Source organism: Meleagris gallopavo, chromosome 1 (assembly GCF_000146605.3).
Source record: "Meleagris gallopavo isolate NT-WF06-2002-E0010 breed Aviagen turkey brand Nicholas breeding stock chromosome 1, Turkey_5.1, whole genome shotgun sequence".
NCBI lineage: Eukaryota > Metazoa > Chordata > Aves > Galliformes > Phasianidae > Meleagris > Meleagris gallopavo.
In genome coordinates, this window is record NC_015011.2 from 52,257,620 (window position 1) to 52,282,638 (window position 25,019).

General features: G+C 38.6%; 1 protein-coding gene across 3 annotated transcripts; it reads left to right on the forward strand.

The window, feature by feature from the left end:
* Positions 1 to 6: 6 nt before the first annotated feature.
* LOC104911477 (BPI fold-containing family C protein-like) lies at positions 7 to 24,942 on the forward strand. 3 transcript variants are annotated; one of them, XM_031554716.1, is made up of 15 exons: positions 7 to 151; positions 4,114 to 4,259; positions 5,744 to 5,869; positions 8,914 to 9,025; positions 11,339 to 11,467; positions 14,095 to 14,263; positions 14,936 to 14,999; positions 15,086 to 15,146; positions 16,881 to 16,972; positions 18,274 to 18,447; positions 19,538 to 19,591; positions 20,528 to 20,698; positions 21,316 to 21,383; positions 22,932 to 22,974; positions 23,996 to 24,942. In XM_031554716.1, the coding sequence occupies exons 6-15, from the start codon at positions 14,238 to 14,240 to the stop codon at positions 24,170 to 24,172; spliced, it is 930 nt and encodes a 309-aa protein (XP_031410576.1). In that variant the 5' UTR covers positions 7 to 151; positions 4,114 to 4,259; positions 5,744 to 5,869; positions 8,914 to 9,025; positions 11,339 to 11,467; positions 14,095 to 14,237; the 3' UTR covers positions 24,173 to 24,942. The 3 variants fall into 3 exon arrangements, with proteins under 3 accessions (XP_031410576.1, XP_031410579.1, XP_031410578.1); XM_031554719.1 differs by having other exon boundaries at positions 14,095 to 14,250; XM_031554718.1 differs by lacking the exons at positions 7 to 151; positions 4,114 to 4,259; positions 5,744 to 5,869 and adding an exon at positions 8,541 to 8,673.
* The last annotated feature ends 77 nt before the right edge of the window (positions 24,943 to 25,019 follow it).

Sequence of the window (25,019 nt, forward strand, 5' to 3'; positions counted from 1 at the left end):
CGCTGCCCTAGGAGCTGTTGCTCGGTGTGTCAAGATGGCCGCCGCCGGTGGCGCGGTGCGCGGGTTGCTGTTGCGCATGCGCGCGCTCGTGGTGTGCAGTGGCGGGGAGGTATGAGATTGGAAGGCGGTTATCGGCACTATACCAAATAAAGTACGTCCATCAACGGCAAGGAGAGAAAAGAGAACGCACAGAGAGGGCACCGTGAGCACTGTGCCTTAGTCTTGGAGGAGGTTGGCTCTGTAATGTGTCGTGTTCCTTCAGCACCACAACCGTTTTTGCAGTGGCTGTGGATATCCTTCTCTGTTTTGCTTTTTAGTGTTGATCCTCTCACAGCCACCTCCCGTGTTTCCACTGTGCTCTTCTGAGAAATAAACGTTCATTGCTTTATTTTCAGCAGAAGCACCATGTTAGTCACTTGCACAAGCTAAAGAAGTGTGAAGTGAGATGCTTCTGTTCCTTTGGACCTGGCTGCACTAATTAGGACTTGTTAGTTAATCAGCTAATAAGCATTTCTGCTGTTGTTCTGACAATTTTTCCTTTGAATTTTGTAAGTCGTGCCTCAGGTTCAGACATGTTCTGCCCTCAGCTCTAAATATTAAACAGGAGAAACTGAGAAACAAAAGGCTGAAATGGTATGCAGAGCTTCCATATTGGCCTGTGCCCATTTCAGATGGCTCAAGTTCACTGTCTTATTTTTGTAATAAAAGGGAAATTATTTGATGAATGAATTTCTGTGCTATTTTGATTTTCTTTTGTCTGTAGGGGAGGGAATTCCAGTAATCAAGTATGAAACTGACCTCAGGCTGGTCAAGGCACTCTACAAAAATAGTATGGAAATCATCGAACCATAAAATGGTTTAGGCCAGAAGAGACCTTGAAGATCACTGATTTCCCACCCTGTGCATGGGCAGGGCTGCCACCCCCCAGCTGAGGCTGCCCAGAACCCCATTCAACCTGGCTTTGAGTGCCTCCAGGGATGGGGCACCCACAGCTCTCTGTGCAGCTGTGCCAGTGCCTCACTGCCTTCTGAGTAAAGAATTTCTTCCTAACATCTAACCTAAATCTTCCTTCTTTACTTTAAAGACATTTTCCCTTGTCCTGTAAGAAGTTGCTCCTCGTCCTGCTTATAACCTCCCTTCAAATACTGGAAGGCTGCAATGAGTTCAGCCTGGAGCTTTCTGCAGGCTAAACAAGCCCAACTCCCTCAGCCTTTCTTTGCAGAAAAGGTACTCCAGCCCTCTAATCTTTGTGGCTCTCCTTGGGACCCACTTCAACAGCTCCAGATTCTTCTTGTGCTCGGGGCCCCAGGTCTGCATGCAGTACTTCTGTGCTTGCAAGTTTGAATAAATGGTTGTTTACAAGAGTTTTGACTTTCAGCATGGTTCACTTTATCAGAATTGGTAACTTTTATTAGTCTAATCCTTTAAAAAAAGACTATACAATATAGTGACAAAAGAAAGTTCTTTGTCAAGATTAAGTAGCTGAAAATGTGATTTTCATGGTTTTCATGGTTTTCATGAAATCAACATAGTTTTGCAATTCAAGTACCCCACACACATGATCAGTGTAAAAAATAATAGAAAGAACTTCACCAAAGAAGTAAAACTATTGAGAGCCCTAATGGTAAAATTTTTCTTATATAAAAAGTATATATATATTCTTTTATATATAAAAAGTAAAGGTCTCTTTGGATCATTTGCATACCGTATGGAATATTTTCTTCTGAAAGCTGAGTGCAGTAATAAAGAGTGAACCAGCGGACCTTTTCCAGTGTTTTTCTTTCTATACTTACTACTGCAAAGAGTGTGTTTTATAAAATATAGAAAATGTATATGTGTACATACATTAAGCTACAGGATTCTAATATTTTGAATGACAAAGGTCACACCAAAAGATGGCAGAAATGGTAGGATGAGCAGATGGGCATGGAGAAAGCAGTATCATCGGGAAATCTGAAAATCCAGGGTACCATTCTGAGTGTGACACTGGCAGGGATGTTCAAATCTAAGCCAGTGGAAAGAACCTCCTGGCTTCTTGCAGCTTGATGACAGTCAACCTTAGTCCTAAAATGTATTTGAAATCCTTTATACTAGTGTTGATAGCTCATACCTCTAGTGAAGCTCTGCTTTACAACATCTCAGGTTGGCTGTTGGCCCTTACTCAGCATCTGACATTTCTTCATGTGACTCTTAACTGCTCTACTCCCGATGAAAATCTTAGCCATATGGAGGACAGGACCTTCCAATGGGCTTTCAAGGGCTTGCTACATTTCTTTAAGCCCTTTTTGCTACCACCATGTTTTCCTCAGTTTGTGACTTAAGAGATTGCAGTGTAGATTTTTATAGTGAGAGGAGGCAGTGGGGCCATTGACACCCTTATTCTGTTTCCTAAGCCTACAGAAAGCACTTTTTTGTGCTTTCACTTAGCACGGAGACTTACTCATAGTGCTTCTTGCATAAGGTCTCGTGAGTGTCACCATTTCTGTGAATGACTCCTCCTCGGAAGGAACTGAATGTGTCACATTCCAAAGTGGCCATCAGTGACAGACTTAATTATTAATGCACATGAAAAAGCAGCACCCAGTGCTGCCTGTCAACATAAACATTGGGAATTTGTCTCTGATTTAGGGTGACCCAGCAGCACTGCATGGTAGACAACTACACAGGCAAGATTATAGGTATGTTGCACTGCCATGTGGGCTAGTAGGTGAGAAAATACCCCCAAACAGAGTAATTGTGAACATGTCTGCACAAATCTAAAAGCAATTTTGCTGCAAATAATGGATAATCCAAAAAAGGGATTGCTTACTGTGATTGATTATATCAAACACTGCAGAGTAGCATCTGATATATGATTGCATGTTACCTTAGGCAAACCCACTTGTATTAATTACATGTAAGATCCTTGTACAGGTAGAACCTAGGAAAGGTATCACAAAAAGCACAGCTTCCAGTGGTGGTAGGTGCATGTCTTAGGCAGCACAGGAAAGAGTTGTCCATTATTATCTGCAATTGCAATGAATTGGGATAGTGTCTTCATTTTGCTGTTAATAGGTAACTCCATGCCAGAATTGGCATCCAGGAATCTACTCGTGGGAAATCTGTCTACTATGCTGGTAGAAAAACACTACTGTATAATTTATTTTGCTTTCCTTCATCATTCTTGACCAAAGATCAATGGAGGCTGTAAAAAATTTGACAGAAGTGTCCGAATCAGGAATGTCCTTCAGGACATCCTTCAGGACCAATTGGTCACTATACTGTCTTTTCTCCAGTGCTGTCAGCTATGATGTGAGAACCTTAGATTGGAGAGGATCCTGAGTCGCAGAATATATGATCTTACATATCTTAGGCAGTCATGTCCTATGTAAGATTTTATAAGTTTATAAGGAAATCTTAAGGTCCTTGAAGATCAGACTACCTCTCACAAGCACCTTAACGCTTTTGTTCTTTATATATTTCTTTTCACTATTGAACTACTGAGAGCTATGTGCAGAGCAAAATTATTTGGAGTTACACCTCAGAAACAGAGTTTGATATCTTTGCATTAGCAGCACCCTTGCAATTCTTATCTGTGAGGCCAGTGTGCAGTGTGAGAACACTGACTTTGTTAAATGAACTTTGTTAAAAGTGAATCAAGTAGTCCTGGTTCAGGTGCTAGGACAGGACAGTTACAGTGGTCAGGAATGCAAACTAAATGGATTAAAACAGTGGAAAGTGTATGTTCGTTTTCCATCAGCTCATCAGACAACTGCCTTTCAACATAATTATACATCATCAATGAGTTCTGTGTAGGCACTGCAACTATGGGTGTTGGTTTGGTTTGGCTGTTTTCTCTGTGGCCCAGCACAGATTAGTAGCTCTCTGGCAGCTACGCTCCAAGGCTTTCCAGTGGCAGTAGAGAGCAGAAGATCACCTGCTTTTATGTCCTTTAGCAAACTTCTGTCTGTATCATTTGTTGGATACTTCAAGCATTCCTGGCAATATCTCCCTCCCAGTAACCATATAAATGTTGTATTACTTTTCTCTTGAGTGATTTTCTGTATGGAATATCATTGTATAGGAAGGGTTAAAAACATGAAGCTATTGAGTCATTTTGATTTGATATTGCAGAGCGAGCTGCAGAAAGCATACCTATTCCTGAGCGTGCTGCTGAGTAACTGAAAGAAACGGAACAAGGAAGAAACTGAAAAGTCTAATCCCAGTTCTGTGCTAACAGCAGAGAGATTGTGAAACTAAATGCTCTTTCTGGAGTGCAGGTTGGGTTTATGCTGTTTTTTACTGTTGTGTTTGAGAACTGTTTGTTTTGTGTTTCTTAACTATTCTTCGCTGAATTTTTGTAAGTGAAAAAAATTTTTCTGTGGGCAGTGACTGAAAAGTTTGTGCAGGGCCAAGACAAGACATTGACAACATTCTTTCTCAGGGATATTCAAAAGGTTGATCAATTTAAGATAGTGTGTTTTGTGGCTGTGTTAAATCTGACAGTGTAAGACAATAATAGTGACCTTTTTTTTTTTGTATCAAAGTCTTTGATTCTCAGTCAGACTTCAGCTGTTATCTTTATTGCAAGTTTCGCTTAAACTGTTTTTCAGACTTCACAAGGGAGAGCTCTAATATCTGCATTCTGGTGAGTAGAGTACTTCATCAGGGTGAGACAAGCACACAGGCTGAAGCAAAACAGTTTTTCATCTTTTTTCTTTATTTAAGATACTTGAACACTCTATCTCTGAAAAGACAAAAGAATTAAGAGAATTGTTTATAGAGAGGAATTGCTTGATACGTGCTCAGTTACTGAAGATAAAAATCAGAGCAATTTGTCTATCATCTGTTGTCATCATCAATGAAATTGGCAGCTCTGATTTAGATTATCAGGCAGCTGACATCTTCCATCTCTTTAGTTTTGTCTGTTGTGCTCATCTGACTAAGCTTGTACAATCAACCCAGGCATATAACAGAGGCTTTGGTCTTTGATGAAATCAAGAATATCAGCCTTGGAGTGTGAATGTAAAGCTTGTTGATTTGAGAAAACAATATGAAGTGATACCGTCTTCTAGCACCATGAAAGTTCTTTGTTCTTTCAGTTTCGCACTTGGGATACATTTAAGAGCCTAGCAAAAGCATATAACTACAAAGAGAAATAGTAACGAAGGTTGCTGTTTTCTGTTTCTCAGTGGGAGTGAAATTCAATGACAGTGAGGTACCTCACCTATGTTAGTGCTGCTAGCAATCCTTTTAGATAAATTAGGTAACTATCTACTATATATCTGTGTTATTTAATGACAGAAAAATCTGTTTTTTTGGTTTTATATTGATTTTTAATCGACTCCATAGAATTAGGCTAGAAAAGGTGACATTTGCAAGAAAAGCTACGACTTTTTGGAAAAACGTTAGAGTTTGTGACTCCAGCTGGCTGTTTTACGTAACATTGCTACCTTAAATTAATTCTTCATGTTGTGTTGATTATAGTAGAGAAAATCAAAGAAGCATAAAAACTAGATGGAAAGACCACGTAAAGAAGGATTTTCCAAATTTGTCTCAATTTGGATCATATTTTCAGATTTATCTGTTTTTTTTTTCCTGAAGCCACTTTTTCTTGCACAGAATTTCTGGGGCCATTTCAGAAGTATTTCATGATTTACACGATTTTCTATTATTTTTATCTATGATTTCTATGATTTTTAAGGATTCCTTCAGGTAACTATTATCAGAACAATACTGATAAAGCATTTTGTCTATTTTACAGTTCAGAAGTCCCATGAAGAGCAGTATTTTATGAGCTACTGAGTAGATACTGGATTTGTAGCTGTTTGAAGTCTGGCCTCATCAGTATTAATTCCAGCAAAGAAGTAAGACTACCAAAGGTTTGGAGGTAGGGAGTTATATGTTTCTTTTTTTGTTTTGTTATACATTTGTGTGTTGTCTGGTTTTGTACATAGGCAGATATTATGATCATAGTCTTACATGTTGGAAAAGTGTGATCCAGTCTCCTCAGTGTTAAGGCCAGTGTCAAATCACCAAACAGACCCCTAATAAAAATTCCACTCAGCACTTGGAACACTTGAGTTATCATGAGAAACAACATTCAATTTCTAGAGAATCAAACAGTGCCTGTCACTGGTAGTGAAAATCATGATGAATGCAAGTTTTGAACAAAGAAACCTTACTTCTGTAAGTGTAAAAATTAAAAAAAAAAAGACTGATTAGTCACTGCTCTTCTGAAGCTGTGTTTCATGTTTGTGTCCCACCACGTAGTGGCTTACTTGCTTTGCCTTCAGACACACTCGCAATACTGAAATATGCCATGCGATCACTATATAATTCTTGTACATGTTTTGAATGAACCATTCCACTCCCCTCTTATGAGCTGATATGATCAGTGTTTGGATTAAGTCAGAAGTTTGTCTATGTATATGAAAAGGGTGTTGGCTTTTAGGAGGACAGACATGTTTCTCAGCTCTGTCATGTTCAATCTGCAGGAGCTAGGACATGGTAAAATAAACCAGCTGAAACATGGGTGAGAGGAAAGCATAGTGGAGCAAAACCATGCAATCTCACCAATAGGTGATGACTACTGGAGTGGTATCCAGTTAATCACTGCTCCCACAATGACCACTCTATGCAGTAAAATCACCAACTAAACCTCTCATGGTTATCCACCCTTGTCCTCGTTTCTTTGAGGGAACAATGACAGATAAAGATTTTTTGTGACTAATGGTATGCATCATTTGCAATCACATTTGCATCATAAATGTTGTTAACAGGTCCCAGTGACAAAGGTGAGAAGATGCAAAAGATGTGGTATTCTTTCCTGCCCTGTTTGCTCTTTTTACAACTTGAAGCTAATCCTGGTCTTAAAGTGAGAATTACTCAGAAAGGGCTGGATTATGGTATGTTTGTCATTACCAGAAATTAATTTATGATAAATATTCTAGGTATACAGAATATAATTCTTTAAAAAGGGTGCAGTGTAGAAGCCTGGACCTTAAATATTGAAACAATATATTCCTTTTGTCACCTTGCAACAGAACACCCTTTGTCCCTTCTCTCTCTGAATCTCTTTTTTGGACTCAAGGTACAAATTTATCGTAGAATTTGGGACTGCATGCTCCTGCAGTCCAACAGTGTTTCTATTACATTCTCATATTTATCTACTGTCTTAGAACTAGAATGGGATGGTCATATAATTGTTTCTTTTTAAAAAGTGCTAAAATCTTGATTAAAAGTGTGATATTGAATTGAAAATAATCAACATATAATAGAAAAAAAAGAAAGCTTACGATCTTGGAATGGGCATGTAACTGCACACTTTTACTGTCATTCTTCTATTTGAGGTGAGATAGAACCTGCATGTGCTGTTACTTAAAAAAAAAAAAAATCTAGCAACCATCTGCTGTAATTTTGACCCTAACAGAACATCAGTGATCTTGTACATGGCACTCCTAACCTCTACAGTATATTTTCCTTACTCTTTCTATTCAGGCTAGCTCTCACTGCCTCCTGCTGAAGGTGTAATCTGTGGGTGTGGAGGGCACTCAGTACAATTTCAATTGTTTACAGAATTAATATTAATAATAAAGGTTAACAAGGTACAGATTCAACAAAGGCTGGGTCATGCTAAGTATTAATCATTATTTATGTACTGAACACACTGACAGCTAGACAATGGACTTGTGAGATGAAAAGTAGAAGCTTGGGGCTTATGAGTTCGAGATGAAAGTGAGGATCAGGTCTACTTATTTCTCTGTATGAACATTGTTGTTAAGACTTTTGAGGAGTTAAGTGCAGGGCAAACATCAGGTATCCAAAACAGAACTGTTCTTTGTATCTTTTTATGAAATACTATGAAAAGCACTCCGTAGGCGTCTCTGTTGCCTTCAGAAATGAAAATTCAGTCTGCTGTTTTTTAATATGAGCCTAGCAGTAAGCATGGCTTTCAAGTGCCAAAGTTATAGACTAACCCTGTGTTAGCCGTTGGGGATAAGAACAGACATAGACAGTGACTGCCAATGGTATTTCTTGTATTTGAAAAGTGTGGTGCCTGTCATAGAATCACTGAGGTTAGAAAAGACCTTAAAGATCATCAAGTCCAGCTGCAACCTAAGCATACTATCCTAACTCTAACAAACCTCAGCTAAATCATGTATTTTCCTTTAACATGAGATTTGAAGGTTGAGTCAATAGATCCTCCCTGCTCACTTGCTCTGTTTGAGAGAACCTTGAGAGAAGCTCCGTTTGAGGTCACTGGCTGCTCTCATTTAGAACCACAAGTGAGCTTGAGGGTATTTCTGTCAAACAGAGTCTACGTTTTTGCTTTTGAAGAAGGAATTTCCAGGGAATCATAGTGAGTTATCATTTATTGTCATTGTTTGATTTTAACGTACTGAATTCTAGAGAGGGAAAAAAAGTTTTTTTTTTTTTAATTCAGCAGCTATGAGGCTCTAAAGCTAAAGAAACTCCTGTAAAAAAGTATTTGACATACCAACACTTCATATGCATATGTTCACACTTCTTACATAAGTAAGGACTATGCATGTTGGTCATCTTGTCACTTCTTAACAGGCCTCTTCATTCAACAGGTAGAAGACAATCTGAGAGAAATGTGATGACCAAGTATTTCCAAGGTTATCCATACTGTGTGTAAAGTGAAGGAAGTATAACAGTTTCAAATAATTGGTAAGAGTTCTAGAATGTAAAATGCAAGTCAAGATCATTGTGATCTTGAATTAAATGATTCATATGGGGACAACAGATGCAGATATGTAAGTAGTTGGAAAGAGGTCTAGGTAAGGGTTTAAGAACGGGAGAGTTTTCAGAACTATGTTAAAAGTGATTGAATTATTTGTCAGTATATCTGGTCCTTTGCATGCCATAATCTGGCCTACAAGGTATCTGATTTCCTCTGTCCCATTGTAGGCAGGAAGATTGGGATAGAACTACTGAAGCGAAGACTACTGAAGGAGACCTTCCCAAGCTGGAGTGGGCAGGAGAGTTTCTCCATTGTGAAGGTGAATTATACAATCTCAAGGTAAGTGAAGGAAATGCATTTAAAAGTTTTAGAATGAAACAGCTCCATACTAATAATTACACAGCCTTTTTTATTGTTGTTCAGTACAAAACTTTAATGGTTCCTCTAACTGCTGAAACAGTTTTAAAAGTATTTCACAGAATCACAGAATCATAGAGGTTGGAAGAGACCCCTGGAGACACCCCCTGCTAAGGCAGGTTGCCCACAGTAGGTTCCACAGGAAAGTATCTGGGTGGGTTTTGAATATTTCCAGAGAATAAGACTCCACAGCCCCTCTGGGTAGCTTCTTCCAGAGAATTTTTTTCTCATGTTCATATTTTTTCCTTCTACCATACTCAAAAATGACATTTAGAGGGCCTTTGAAAGAGCAGTTTGGCTGTTTTATTAGTTGATCTGTTTCAGAGTTTGGGGCAAAGGCAGTTGTACATGTGGATATGACACGGTGGGAAAAATGGATGGAATAAAGGGGAAAACTGGTGTTCTTAACCATCTGCTACTATGAAGGAGATGTAGCAGTGAAGGTGAATTGTTTGAGTTTCATGAGGGAAAAGCCATCACGAAAGAGTAAGATGAAAATGTGTGTATGGAGATGATGTATCTGAGTTAATGGCACAGGAAGATGACTTTTGCAGAATCTTTTTGGGTAGATATACAATGGCTAAAATAGCATTTTCATTAGGTAAGGCTCTACTTTGATTTCCTGCTGAGGAAAGTTGTAGAACTTGGAGGATCCTGTGGAGGAAAGTGTACTGGGAACAGCCTGTAGAGTAAAAGATCTATGGAGCTTTCTACAATATTTCCAAACAAGGAAAGTAATAGAAAAACACGTTGTTTTACAGCCTTCATTCCCATCTTTCTGTTTAAGCTTTTTCAATATACTGTAAGCAAAAAAACAGTAACTTCTGACCTTTTAATACTACTTCCAAGTAAAGTTCTGCTGCCCAGTAGTATTTTACTTCATTTTTTCTTCGTATCATTTTCATTTACTTATAAATTACCCAAAGCAAAAAATAACAATCTGGGAGACTTCACATACTTTGTGCTGGATAGGCTCCACATCCTCTACTAACATCTAATATTTCAGTAATGTCCTAATATACTAATATATTACTAATATTCATTGTATTATAGTATCCTTGAGACCTTAATTTTTGCACATCTGAGAAAGCTGGACTTGGACAGCCTGAATAAGAAAAAATTATGGGGGGTGATGGGATGTCTTACTTCACATCTTTCACTGTCTGCTGGGTGTTGATTATGGAGAATGTGGAGACAGATTCTTCCTGGAGGTACCCAGTGAGGAGATAATGGGCAGCAGACACAAGTTACATCAAGAAAATCTTCAATTAGAAGTTAAGAAAATTGCTGAGGAGAAGCAGAGCAAGAACAGAGAGGTTGGGGAATCTCCATCCTTGGAGATGTTCACACTCAAATGAACAGGGCCCTTACTTGGCCTGGGCTGGATTAGGGCATGATCCAGAAGATCTTAAGGGTCCTTTCAACTAAGTTGGGGTGATCTTCAAAATCACAATTCATTCTCCCAACCCGTTATTCCCTTCCCAATACACAGTCTGATCTCACTTCCCTGAAAACAGGACTAATTAGGCCAACCTTAATTTTGCCCAAGATGTTTTTGAAAAAGTATGTCCATTTTCACTAAAACTAGCTAGTGCCTCCAGTCCCAGGTAAGTAGATGAAAGTCAGTTGTTTCAGAGATCTCTGCCAGATAGCAGGAAACAATGAGGAATGTCCAGTTCATGATAAGATTGCAGCTGATACCTTTACAATGTGCAGTTCAACACACCCATTTGCAACACAATGTCTTTGAATATCAGGAAAAATTGTTTTCATGGGGAAGTCTTTAAATAAGACTGTATTTTGAAAATGAATTTTTTGCTGAGATGAGGAAGGGGAGATGAGGAAGGGGATACGGAAGGGGAAGGAGAAACTTTGGTCTTCGTCAGCGAATGCTAGCATTCACACAACCTAGGTTTTTTAAATAGATGCAGCATCTGCGTATAACAGACAGACTTATTTTCCCTCAGTAAGCAAATTTCACTTCAAGGACTTTGTTTTTCTCCCAGTGGGAAGTTTTTGTTTTGACTGGGCATCTTTTTTCCCTAGCATTGTATTGAGGATGTTTTTTGCAAGGATGCTACTCAGTGTAACGGTACAGATACTTTTCTAAACTTCCTGGGAAATTATTTTAACAAATCGTAGACTTTGCCTTTAATAGCAGAAGAATTCAATCATAAGTATTCCTTCTTAACCTTTTAACATTCAATCTAACATCCTGCTTCCTTTTTTCTGTAGATTCAGAGTTGATGCTGTAGATATACCAGAAACTTCTGCTTCCTTTATTCCTGGCACTGGCGTTAGTTTATCAGTGGCACATGCTTCTGCTATAATCAGTGCAGACTGGAGAGTGAAAACATGGCTACTGTAAGTACAGTGCAGTTGGAGTTCTGGGAGTGGAAATAGAATTGTAAGTCAGAAATTTAGTTGCTAGTTACCATTTTTTTTAAAGTCTGATATGCTTTAGCATTTAAAAAACAGTCTGCATGAACTTCTCAAGAGGGAAACATTCCCTGCTAACTAATGCAGGTATGTCTCTCTGGGAGTTATTGAGTCATGTTAGCATGCACAGTTTGTCCAGACTGTACGATTTGTATATGCAGGACCACAGTATTTTAATTACAGCAATTGTTAATTTTTTTTGTAGAGCATAACCAGTAGGTTGACTCCATAGTTAATTATCTGTTTGCTGCTACAATGTGTATTGTCTTCTAAGGTGATCATTTTTATAAGGAGAGTACTGTCACAATGCCAAACATACAGAAGTTAAAAAATTCTACAATTCAAGTCACTGTGGATTAATGACTTGGCTTCATGAGCCTGTGCAGTATGAAATTGTCTTCAATGACATCATCACATTCAGATTTTTCCACTTTTCTATCTCAGCATTTTTCTTACATATCTTTAACACAATATTTCTTTTTTTTTTTTTTTTCCTAAAAGGGAGGGCTAAAACATCTGGGATATCAGAAAAGGTTTCAAGGTGCTAATCTCTACAACTGGGGCTAATAGAGTACCTGCTAACAGCAGTAGGCATTGTTCTGTTTGCAAGCCAGATAGTACAGCAAGATGGATCACCAGGCTGCACATTTCACAGTATGTCCTGATTTCAAAGGAGCACGTACATGCAGTTTTGCATTCAGTTTTAGTACTGGTGCCTGGAAAGCACTGTCACTGTGGTCCCAATCTGTATGTAGTTTTCATACTGGCATTGTGAGGAAAAGGATAATTCAGCAGAGCACATCAGCTGTTCCCAAACACTAATTTACCTCTCCCTCCTGCTGAGGATAAGGACTGGGGCATGATCTAAAGAAAACACCAGAAATACAAAAACTCTGAGGACTTCACCAACTGCAAGGGAGATGAGGAACTGGCATGCAGGATATGGGGAAGGGAGTCAAAGCCAGCTTTGGTGAAGTGCAAGGTTATTAAGGAATTTTCTTTCCTTTTTGAGGGACATAGGGAACAATCTATTATGTTCTGTTCCATATTATGTTTTGTACATAGCTGTAAGTTTAAACAAATTCTGAATATGCCTTACTTTTCAACCCCTCCACTCCTTCATCCTAAAACATTGCTTTCAGCTTAAAATAAGAGATCCCAACTGAAAGTCAGCTTTTCAAGGGAGGCCCTTGACAATCCAGGCCTATTGGGCCATTTCTAGGGTCAGTAAGATGGGTTTTATCCCAGCTTTTTCAATATTATTCCTGAGTTTCCAAATCTCACTGTAGCCCTCCTCTGTTTCCACTGTGTCCCAGTGCACTCTGCCAGTCCCAGAACCTCATGGCAGACACTTTGCTCCTAAACCAGTGAATCCGGATTCCTCCTAAAGAAGAGCAGTTAAGGATGCAGCAACAGAGATCTAAGTAGCTAAACTTTTCCCCATCTCCCAAGCAGTCCAAAAAGGCAGATGGTCTGAGATCCTTTCACAGTGATCTCTATCACTGAAGTATGGGTAAGGCTAGTTTGGAAGCTCTAGAGGTCATTTTGTTCTGCTCAAAACAGATTGGTCAACACATTGGGTGAGCTATGCACTGGTGATGTTCAGGCAAGGATGATGATACCGTTACCTCTCCACATCATTTCTGCCAGTGCTGAATTACTCTCCTTGTGAAAATGTTTTTCCTGATGGCTTGTAGGAAAAATGAGGGTATGAAGAATGGTGTTTCCTCTAGATAGTCACTTAATGCACATATATTGATTGAGAAACGTATTTGAAAATGGTTGTGGTAGGAGGGATGTTATGGCAGGGAATGGTACTTACTGGTCTTGTCACAGGTAGCCTGTGCTTTGGAGCTGGATTGAGATTATTCTCTGAGCATGACAGTGTGTTTTCCCACAATTGTTCTTAGCCTGAATAATAGAGAAGAAACCTGAAAGACTCATGGTTAGTGCTTGCTATTGGGCTGGGCTCTTTCTCCATAGTAGTAATAGTACCTAAATTTGCTAGAAATCGTGAATAAGGAAATTGGAGAGGGGTGTATGTCTTAGTAGGGATTTTTACAGAAAGGAGAAAGAATGAATGTGTTTGGAGAAAGAATAAAAGGGATGAACATATACATTAGAAAAGATTATTGAAATTTTAGACAGGAAAACAAGAATCAGAACAATTAAGAAGTTGAGAACCAGTAGGTTATATATTTGTTAGCTAACTGACTTCTAGTGCTGCAATCCCAAAGGCCTTCAGGATGACCTGTCATGAGGGACTGAAACGTCTTCTGTCACTGTAAAATTCTGACGCTTTTGCAAACTCTTCAAATTCTGCACAACACTGAAAAATTCATATCTTGGAAACACACACATATAACCTGTTTTAAATGCAATGCATGTGCCTGATTGACTTTAGTCACTAAAGAAAAACATCATTCACTCTAGATGATAGAAGCCAAAAGTCCTTTTGAAACCGATTTACAGGTAGTATCTTAAATTATTCCCTTGGAGAACATGTTTCCCTGACTGAAGTTTGTTTTTATTTTATTTTACTTTGTTTTTAGCAAAGACCAAGGAGGATTTACCCTGTCCATCTCAGAATTATTCATTGCAAGTGTCTTCAAAGTATCACGGGACAGCACAGGCCACTTGTCTGTGTTGCTGCACAGTTGCCAGCTGAGCATTGGTAGTGTAAAAGTCAAATTAAATGAAGGATCTAGGTATGTATGCTAGGTATGTATAGAAGATTTTCTAATTACTCTGAGGGAAATAGTGGAGTTTGTCACATAAGGGCCACTTTTCAAATTTTGCCTTTCAGAGATCCAGCTAACTAGTGAAGGATCAAATTAGATTTATAAAGGCCTGTTTTTTGTAAAGAGCCTCCTTTGCTGAGTGCATGAAGGGTGGTTAATCTACATTTCTTTGTGCACATGCAAAAAAATGAGCTGACTAGACATACTGCATTTGAAAAACTTGACACTTGCGTATATTAAAAGGTACAAGATGGCAAATGGAAATTTGCAGGAAGGGATCTAGATTCATTATACATTTTGACAAGATGACCTACAATTTAAGTATAAAACTTTATATTTCAAAAGAAAATCTGACATAATTTTTGTAGTTCTCCTTGTTTTGATTTTCTAGAGAGCTTTTTGTTGTATTTAAAGAGACAATGTGGCTGTTATCAGCATGTTAAGATTAACATTCACAGCTTTGCAGATTGCCTTCTAAATAGCTCCAATGAGACTCAGAACTCATAGTATTGGTGCAGTCTACCAATATTGGTAATTGGTTTTCATTAATCTAAATGACACTGATGCCCTAGCTTAGAATATTCTATGATTTTATATTTCAAAGACTTCAATCCATCGTAAAAAGTGTTTGTGTTCATTTCCTTTTCTTCAGCTGGATCTATAGCTTCCTATCTGGTTATCTTGAGAAGGCCATTCATTCCAAACTGGAGGAAAATGTAAGTTTGAAAAGATGATTTCAGCTAGTGAAGGGAGGAATTCAAATACAGCCCTTGCATTGCTGACTTCTCTCTCTTTCCTATAGATATGCCTAAATATCAAATACAAAATACAAATGATGGATGCACAGCTTAGAAAGCAGAAAGGTGAGCTGCTGATTTGAGCTTTTTGACTAATTTTCACAGTGTGCTGTTTGTGGTGTTTTAATGACTTGCCAATCCATTTCTGTGTTCACAGTACAAAAAAAAAAAAGCAAAGAGATAACGACTGAGCCATTGTTCTCTACATTAGTCCATCTCAGATTCTTAGAAATCTCTTGCAAGAACCTTATAGACAACATTCAGATTTCTTCTGTCCCCAGAGCAGGTCACCTGAAATCTTTGAGTTTGTTATAGCTAACAAATGTTATTTCCTTAGATTTTCAAGATGAAATTTTCCCAGTGATCCTTTATGCTCTTGCTACAGTGGACATAAGAAAATGTAAGCAGTAATCCACTAAAAAGCTAACAAATATCCAGTCTTGCACTGTAGTTCTGCAAGATCTCACAAGCCTAGCACATCATGTTTTAAACTTGAGGTCAGTGAGATAACGAGATGATGCAGAAAGACAGAGTCACCCTAAGCATATTTCTCTTCATAGCAGTAGCAATTCCTGTGTCACTCATGTCACAGAGGCATGAAGACAGTAGATATAGATGCTCAAAAAGCATTTAAGATTTTCACAACTATAATTAATAAGTATCCTACACCTTCTCTTTTTCTTTCTTTTTTTTTCTTTTTTCTGCAAGAATATTTGTCTGTAGTTCTCACTAATTTGAATTCACATAATTCTCCTACGTTATTACATATATTATATGTATTATATATGATATACACACAGAATCACAGAATCATAGAATGGCCCGGGTTGAAAGAGACCTCAAGGATCATGAATCTCCAATCCCCCAGGCAGGGCCACCACCTCTGCATTTAATACTAGACCAGGCTGCCCAGAGCCCCATCCAACCTGGCCTAGAACACCTGCAGGGATGGGGCAGCCACAACCTCCCTGGGCAGCCTGTTCCAGCACCTCACCACTCTCATAGTAATAAACATAATATATAATATATATTATTTTGTATTAATGTCAGAGATTTCTTTCCAACTCTTCAGTTTGTATTGCAGATATAGCCACATATTCAGAAGCAGACTTGTGTTTGTTTTCTTTCCCCAAAAAGGCTATGTGCCATACACTGGGAAATATACTGAACATCATAGTTATCAAGAACATTGTTTGCATAGCAGGTACCCAAACAGTTCAGGCCCAAGGTTGCTGAAGGCTGTGCTATCATACTGAGGAGTTCATAATCTCTGTGAATTCACCATTTCTCTTTAAAGCCATCTAATTATTTATGCAATGTGAACAGAACTTACAATCCAATCAAAAAAAAGTCAGACTGAAGTTGTATGTGAGTACTTTTCAGAAAAAGAAGTCTTCGATCACATTGTCTGATAACAAATTATCTTCAACACTGATATGCGTAAAATGCTAATGTCATCTTCCAAAGTTTTTAGTACTGTTTTCCTTTACTGCACTAATCATATAGAAGTTCAGTTCTCTAATGCAAACACAAAACAATTAAGGGGATCCTGCCCTTGGTACTGTGCTGCATGAGAGAAGATTTCTGAGGGGTCAATTCAGTTGTGAAACAAGAGAAGTAGGCCTGTAACTGGAGGAACCTTTCCCTTACTGCAAGTTTTTTATTTTCTTCTTCCTTCTCCCACTATTCCCCCTCATCAGATTCATCATTTCTAGAACATCTTTGCCTTTAACTAAATAAAAGCTGCTATGATGCTTTTGTAATAATGCCTATTTTGTTTTTGTCTATTATTTTTTCTAGTCTTAAGCCAAATAGATGCCTTTGCACAAATAGACTATTCCCTAGTTAGTTCTCCAGCAGTCTTCAAATCACACATTAACTTGGATTTGAAGGTAATTTGACATGAATACCTCTGTGCTCTCGAAGTCTGTTCTGATACTCTTCTGCCTTTTTTCATTTTCTTTCACTACAGTCTTACTCAGCCTCTCCACTATTCAGTTAGAAAAGAAATAAGGATTTGGGATGTTTCGGGTAACGGCTGTTTTAGAAACCAGACACAAGTGTTTATTTAATATAGTAACTGCATTGGTTAATTCACCAAAATAAATTATTTCAGTTGAATCCCTTCAGACGTGCTTTATAATGAGTGATACATAATCTATGATGCCTACTGTGATTACAATTCAAAGTGTCTGTTTTGGGATGAATCCATTTCTTGTATATGGAGAGGTCACACCCAAAAAAGACTTCTCACAGAGAAGCAGCACACAGCAGTTCCTTTCTCACTAGTTTTTCACCTTTTCTGGCAAGAGATATCCCAGGAACACTCAGCTGATCCAGCAACTTCAACCATCTTTGTAAGGTAGAGCATCCCTATTGCTCTCAGTTGACTTCAGTTTAGAAAGACATGTAGAGTAACAGTCGAAACTCTCTCTGCTTATTTTATTCAAGAAACACCATCCACAGGAAAAAATAAAAGAAACACACCAAAGTTCTTTGGACACCTTCTACAAGGAAGATATACACAGTTTAAGAGTATTTAGCAATATCATTAATTCTGCAACTATGGCTAGTTAGAATTTACAAGTTAAACTTTAACGTGCTGACACTTATCATGAGATTACAGATGAGTCAGGTAAAGAAGTGATTGGTCTTCAGTGTTCCTTGGAACACGCTGATTCTTGATGGTTTTGAGTTGCCATTTTCCAGCTCTCAATCTTTTTTTATCAGGGTTAGGTGTTTGCTTTGTCTCTCTCTTACACTGCTTGTCAGGAGGTGAGGAAGAGTTCCCGAAGAATTTCCTTAAATGTCACTCTTAGATTAAGTGAACAACTGTATCTTTGCAACAGAAGGAAACTGTGGTCTATAGGATTTTTATTCTGACTCATGCTGGCAGTTCAGAACATTCACTTGACTGCTCAAATTCAAATTTTGAAAGGGTGGAGGCCAGGTTCTCTGTGATTCCTGGTTTGTTTGTTTTTTGTTTTTTGTTTTGTTTTGTTTTTTCCAAAAGAACTTTGCTTTGCTGATTTTCAAGGCGTATAAGAAACTCTTGCTTGCTTCAGGTTTTACTTGTCAATTTTATCTTCAGGTTAAGAAGATAGAATAAGAATTCCCTCTGTTCAACCACTGCTAATGCATTCTGACAAACACAGACGCTTACAAGTAGAAATACTTGTTAATGACTTTGCAGGGCACAGTCTATCCAGTAGGAAATCACACAGACCCTCCCCTTGTGCCTGCTCCGTTTGGTCTCCCAAGCAAAGGTGATTCCATGCTCTACTTAGGAGTCTCCAGTTATTTTCTTAAGACTGCTACATTGGCTTACTACAAAGCAGGGGTCTTTAACATCACCATCTCCAAAGACGTGAGTATAATTTGTATGTAATAGAATTACAAATACCAGTAGCATGAATGGTCAGCAAACGGGGTTAATACTTTACAGGCTGCCCAGGGAAGTGATGGAGTCGCCATCCCTGGAGCTGCTCAAGAAATGTATGAATGTGGCACAGAGGGACGTGGTCAGTGGACATGGTGGGGTGGGTAGTCAGTTGGACCAGGTGATCTTAGTGGTCTTTTCCAACCTTAATGATTCTATGATGCTGTGATTATGTTTGCCATATCACACTGGGCTGGATCAGAATTCTACTGCTTATATGACTGAACCAGGACATTTTTTCTTCATTTCATCATTTTAGATAGTCAAAGTCTCCCTCAGGCCTGAACTTACTGGCAGTTCTAGCAGTAAATGGCAAAGATGAATGTCACAGAGCTGGCGGGCAAAGCGTGCATGAAATAACCAAAGAAAGCTTTCCTCTGCATGAGTTCCAAACAACAATGGAAAAGGCAAAATAGGAAAAAGAACACTTAGTCCACCATCTGCTGCATAGAGGCCCACAGCATATGTATTGGCTGTGCTGAAAGCAGCAAAATGAGGCAAGAAGCAGGTATAAGGAAAGTAAGCTTTCAGTTGTGGGTGAAGAACATGTAAGACTTGTCTCAGAAATGCTGTTACCACAAGCATTAGTAGACAGGGATTGCAAGAAGTTTTGCTTGCTGAAACATTGCTAAGAGGGTCTGGCATTGGCAAACATTGTCACAGTGGTCAGCAGAAAAAGGGCAAATAAGATTTTTGAGTCCTATCTGACAGATTCAGTGTATTCCATTTAAGAAAGTCCCAAAGGTAGGAAGAAAGCAGGATGCCAGATCTGTTCTTTCAAAGCATAACATGTACTGACTGTCTGGTAGGTGCCTCTGAGATAGGTCCATGAGAAAGAAATCTTTCTCTCCTCTCTTCCACAGATTACTGTGGCTCCCCTAGGAATCATACTGGGCCAAGGAAATAGTAAATTCAAACATGGATTATCTAGAATCAAAGTAAATAGAGTATGCTTTTCTCAAGGAAGCCTTCATTTTTAAGCTCATATAATGACCTGACTTATTTCGTTTGTTCACAGCTTGCTACTACTTTTAACCTAACTACAGCCATGCTGAAAGATTTTGTTCCTGAGGTGGGTACTTCTGCCTGAACAGATCTTTTAAGAAAGAGCAGTAGCTGATGTCTGCTGTGGATATTATTTGTGTAACATATTTGCAAAAGTTTGGAGAAGACAAGGAAGCTGAGCTTGTTTACAAGTAGTGGAAGATTCAAACATACATGTCCTCTCCTCATAACTCCATGTTCTTCCTAACTATATCACACTACTCTGAAGTCATTCTCTGCCTCCATGAGTGGCAAATTCACTCTCTGAAACAGTTATAAAGACTATGTGCTGGACATCTGCAAGATCAGTCTCCTTTTATTCCTGTTGAAGTAAAGGCATCTCTGTTGTGCTAGCCTGACTTCTCTATTTCAAGACACCTTCTGGCTGCAGGAAATTATATACAGTGGGAATAGTCATGAGGAGCACAGTTTATAAATGCAATGCAAGACATTAAGATACTTACGAGATGCTTTAAAAATACCTAATATGGCAACATTCGCTATGAAGTTGTGACATTTTTTGTCCTCTAAGAGTTTATCTTTTTTTTTTTAAATGACTCTCTGGAATGCTGCTCTTCCAGTTTTCTGTATTGTCATATTGTCAGGGTCGTCACTTTTTTTGTGCGTGTGGGGGGGGAATTGTTCATTTCCCTCATTCCTTCACTTCTTTATCATGTGTTACCAGTCCTCTCCTTTTGAAGTCTCTTAAATTCTTTCTCCAGATATGTTCAATGTTTGTGGGTCTTCATTTGCTTTGTGGTCTCTGCAACTCAGCGTGTATGCCATGCTAACTTCAACATTTAAACTGGTGTAATAAAAATTGACTATTTTGAAGTTACTCTTGAGTTTAACAAGAGTATTGTTATATAGCACCTTGTTGTGATATAGCCACAGAAACTGTGTTTAAAAAAAACTTAAGCTACAGGAACTGCACATTCAACTTTTTTTCTCTGAAATCCCACAGATTGCTCCGCGCTGCCCGACAGCGTGCCCAGTGCTTCTGAAACTGATGGCTACATCACCACCTGTTGTCAGTTTGCAGTCAGACACGTGCAGACTATGGATCACTGGATCTGTAGAGGTGTTTGCTGTTCTGCCAAATTCAACCATCCAGTACATCTTTACAGGGAATCTAGTAAGTAGCGTGAACTAGAAGATAACATTCAGTGCTGAGGCTGAACAAATTATACAGTAATCTTTCAAGTCTTCTGAAATCAGACGTCAGCATAATACACTGTATACAAATCTGTCACAAATATGCATATTGTTCTGTTGCATTTCACAGGGAGAAAATGTGCACTACATACTGTAGAATTTAATATGCAGGTACAGCAAGCAATTTATGAAACTCATTCTTCCCATGTGGGAAGTTGAGTGATTCTTTGAGAATAAATTGTAATATATATTAATGGGATTATCTGATGTTCCTAACTTGTTCGTTCTTGTTCAGTGTGTTCCCAGACATCTTTTCATTAGGTTGAAAGTGATCCAATTAAGTCAGCTATGCAGGGATTTAAATGACACTAATGATAAGGAAGGAATCAGGGCAGTATTATCACTTCACTCAGGTATTCCCTGCTGCACTCAGAAAGCAGCAAATTCACAAATGATTTCACTGTATATACATACTGACTAAATATAATGTTTAGGTGTTGTTTCCAATGACAAAAAGCAGTTGCATTTGTGCCTGTAGCTCAGACACAGGCACAAACGTATACAGTCACAGAAGATTGTTTTGTATTTTCCCCGCAGACAACAAGTACCAGAAGCAATTTGACAGTAATCAAACAGAAGCTGATCATCTCGTTACTTCTGAAGAGGTAATTAAATTCAGAAAGCAACATTAATGATTCAAATGCTAGGACCCACCAGAACATCATTCTGTCTAACAGAATCTAACAGCACTTGTTTCACCAAGAGAAGAGCAGTGGTTACCTTCTTTCTCACAGGGGCTCTAAAATACTTTTAACTACTTAATCTATATTGTGCAGATAAAATATAATAATATTATGGAATACCCATGTCTCGTGTACAACGTGATATTACCACATTCTCAAGGTTAAATACCCCTCCAAATGACAGTGTTCAACATATTCAATATCTTAAAGTCATCTGTTTAAGTCTGTGCTGATGCTAGAGAATGAGGTTCAGTTGTTTATTCTGCACCCTTTACATGTTGCTGCCTTGGCATGTCTGAACATCATAAACAGATGCCACCACGAAAACGCTTTAGAGGAGCAGTATAACAAGCTCTCTGTACACCTTTACATGTGGGGTAGGGAAAAGTGACACTAAATAGCTGATACTATAACATGCCATCAAAAAAAGAGACTAGAAGTGTCTCTGTAATTTGAAACAGTGCTCAGAACATTTTAGATTCTGCTTACATTTTGCTGGTTTTCTGGTACCTACAGCTACATGTGTTGTCAGCTGGCTTTCAGCAAATTTTATTCACACTTCAAACTCAGTTATGTTTTAGAGCCACTTTCTCCCTAAATGTGTAATTGTGTAGAATTGACTTTCAGGCATATCCATGTTTCTTCTTGGTAGCCCTGCTCTGCAAGCTGGATCAGAATTCCAGAGTATATTGTATTTTTTAACTTATTACATATCCATTAGAGAAAAATGTAGGCAGCCTTTTTTGAGTTTTGGTCACTGGTCCTTTTTAACAGGAAAAGAGGACTTGGAATGATCAGAGCCTGTCAGCATGAGTTCAAAAAAGAATGTTGCCACGCAAAACTTTTGACATGAGATTGTGTTCTTCTGCTCATCTGTATGATGTGTTTGTTGTTTGTTTTTTTTTTTCCTCCAGAATTATGTTTACAATTATCTGAGTGTGTATCACAGACATCATCAAGAAAAGTTAGACTGGGCTGGGACTGAATAAGAGTTCATCCAAATCATAGCAAACAGTTGAGGAAAGTGTAGTTTAGCCATTATGGGAAGTAGCAATTCCAGAGAATTTTTCTTTACTAATCTTGTAGTTGTAGCCCAAGACTACAGATGACTATAGAAGTAGGTTGATTTCAGAAAGATCCCACTGATTCTATAACAAGTGGATAGTTGTCTGTTTTGATAAAAACACTGTTAAGAATCAGAGTCTCTGGCAAAATTAAATATGTTAATCAGCATGAAATCAGTAAGAAGTCGCACAAATGAAATGTAAAAGGAAATGCAAATTCTGACTACCTACTTTACTTCTGGATTCAATTTTTGTACACGCGTTCTGCAGCACCTTAAGAGAAAAAAAACAAAATGTATATTCTGTTTTCTGGAGAGAAAAGGTGTTTTTCTTCAAGACTGTTCACTTCCAACAATGACTATACAAAACCATTTTTACTGAATCCGTTTTTACTTCTTCGCTTTAGGCTCCACTTCTCCCTGCTGCACTCTGCTGTTAGATTCTCTCAGGTAAGTTAACAGTTTCAGTGCCTAGGACAGGTAGCTGAGCCCTTCAGAGTTAAAAGCACTTCAGCCAAACTTGTTGCTGGACAATTCTCCATCTGAATTCGAAATGCCATCTGCCACTGCTCTTTCTGCTTTCAAATACATTACCTGTTTTGTTTGTTTGTTTTTCTTTCTAGTACGAGGAAATAACTCTTGGGGTGTTTCTTTTGTCAACAGAGACACCAAATATTATTATTACCATGCAACATTAATTGAAATAGGGAGAAGTGTCTGCCTAGACTGCATCATCTAGTCTGCCATCAAAATTGATTTTACTGGCTTCTGCATCCAGCAGGACAAAGGCAGGAGTGGGGTAGCACTTTTCCTAGCTGTTTCTGACAGCCAGTCTGAATTCACAGCTGATTAAGTATACATAATAGTAGGAATAAGTACAAAGTCAAGCTTAAGCTCAGCTTCAGGAATTATCTTGAATCACTCCAGCAAATAAAAGGAGGGTAAAAAACAGGGAGTAAAAGAAACAGCATGCCACTGGATTGGTCATTCATCATATACCAAGAATTGGTCAGGGCAACTACAGCAGCTCAACTCAACCTACACCTTTAAGTGAAGGAAGGAAAACACCAAGCACAGCAGGATAAGACAGAGTACCAGAGAGAAGGCAGTTATTGCCACCCAGAACACTGTTCATTTCTGAAAACTTAGACTTGAAAGCTGAAAAGGAGTTAAACAGATTGCATTCCTACACTTAAGGTTGAGTTCAGGTACTTAACATACAGAAAAAAAAAAATAGTATTGCAAGAAAAATAAACACTGCATTGCCTTGTATATTCACATCATCCAGGTGCCGTTTAAAACAAAAAGCATCTTTTTTTTTTTAACCCGAGATTTTCTTTGCCAGTTTTCTTAGCAATGAAAAATGTTGTTTCTAATCTTTTGCAGTTCTAACCCTTGCCTTTCACCCTCAAGCTGCAGTCCCCTAGGCATCATGCAATAATCACCAAATGTGTTTTCCCCTTTATTGCAGGTCTCACTGGTGGAGAATTTTCTGTCTTACACTTTACGAAGGGTAGTGATCCCAGTAATCAATGGTAAGAATTATGGCCAGTTCCTGAGCACAGTGGGTGGGAAAGCAAGTCTGAAACCATTAAAGAGAGTGCACAGCTTCAAGGGCTGTAGTGTGAGAAGTTTTCTGTCAGTTTGACTACACCTGGACAGCTGTCTGTACTGATCCCTCAATCACCTGAATCAGACAAAGGCTGGAACAGAGCAGGTCTCAGCTCCTTTCCAAACAATGTGCATGAGTTTCCATCTCACTGAAAGAAGTGCAGCAGCAGAGGTCAGACATGCTTGAGATAAGACTCAATCTCATCTCAACAGAGTCAAGCCATAACCAGAGAACAGTCCAGATCTGGGAAGCTCAGAAGCACATCTGCATCTTGTGACTTTGGGATAGTGTAACATTATCACTTCCCTCTGCATTTATGCTCTGCCTGCTACCCCAGGCAGGACAAAGTAGAAAATCAGCTCAGTGAGATGTAGAGAGTGAGGGATGATGAAGAAAGAGGTGAAAGTGAAAAGAAACATATGGAATAGTATAGAAGGTGCCTGTGGGATAAGCAAGGGCAAGGAGACTGCTAGGAAGGAGGTGAAATATTAATGAGGGGAAAGGAGGGATGCAAAAGTCAAATGGTTGAAAAAGCAAGTAGGACAAAACCTCGGGCTTGACCCAGGAAAGTAGGAATGGATGAAAATAAGAGGGATCCATAGGCTTAGATGACCATATAGAGAATAAAATGAAAGGAAGATGGCAAATAAGTCAGAGTGGGAAACACCAGAAACCACATCCCGTGGAGTAGATGTCTGAAAAGGACCAAAGGCAGATTGCAGTGTCAGACAACTGAGAAATTTTGAGAGGTCTGTCCACTACTTTTTCGTGGGAATTGTTGCTTCTTAGCAAATACAAGCATCACAGATACAGTGGTGACTGATTAAAGGGAAATCTTAAAACTAACTGAGTTCCTACTGAAAAATGCATCTGAAGTATTTTA

What these genes read in the sequence shown, in the direction of transcription:
- LOC104911477 (XM_031554716.1), top strand. Translation starts at nt 14,238, where the DNA reads ATGAAGGATCTAGGTATGTATGCTAG. An exon ending in GATCTAGGTATGTATGCTAG is followed by an intron (nt 14,264 to 14,935) that starts GTATGTATAGAA and finishes CCTTTTCTTCAG; the next exon opens with CTGGATCTATAGCTTCCTAT. An exon ending in ACATTAACTTGGATTTGAAG is followed by an intron (nt 16,973 to 18,273) that starts GTAATTTGACAT and finishes ATGACTTTGCAG; the next exon opens with GGCACAGTCTATCCAGTAGG.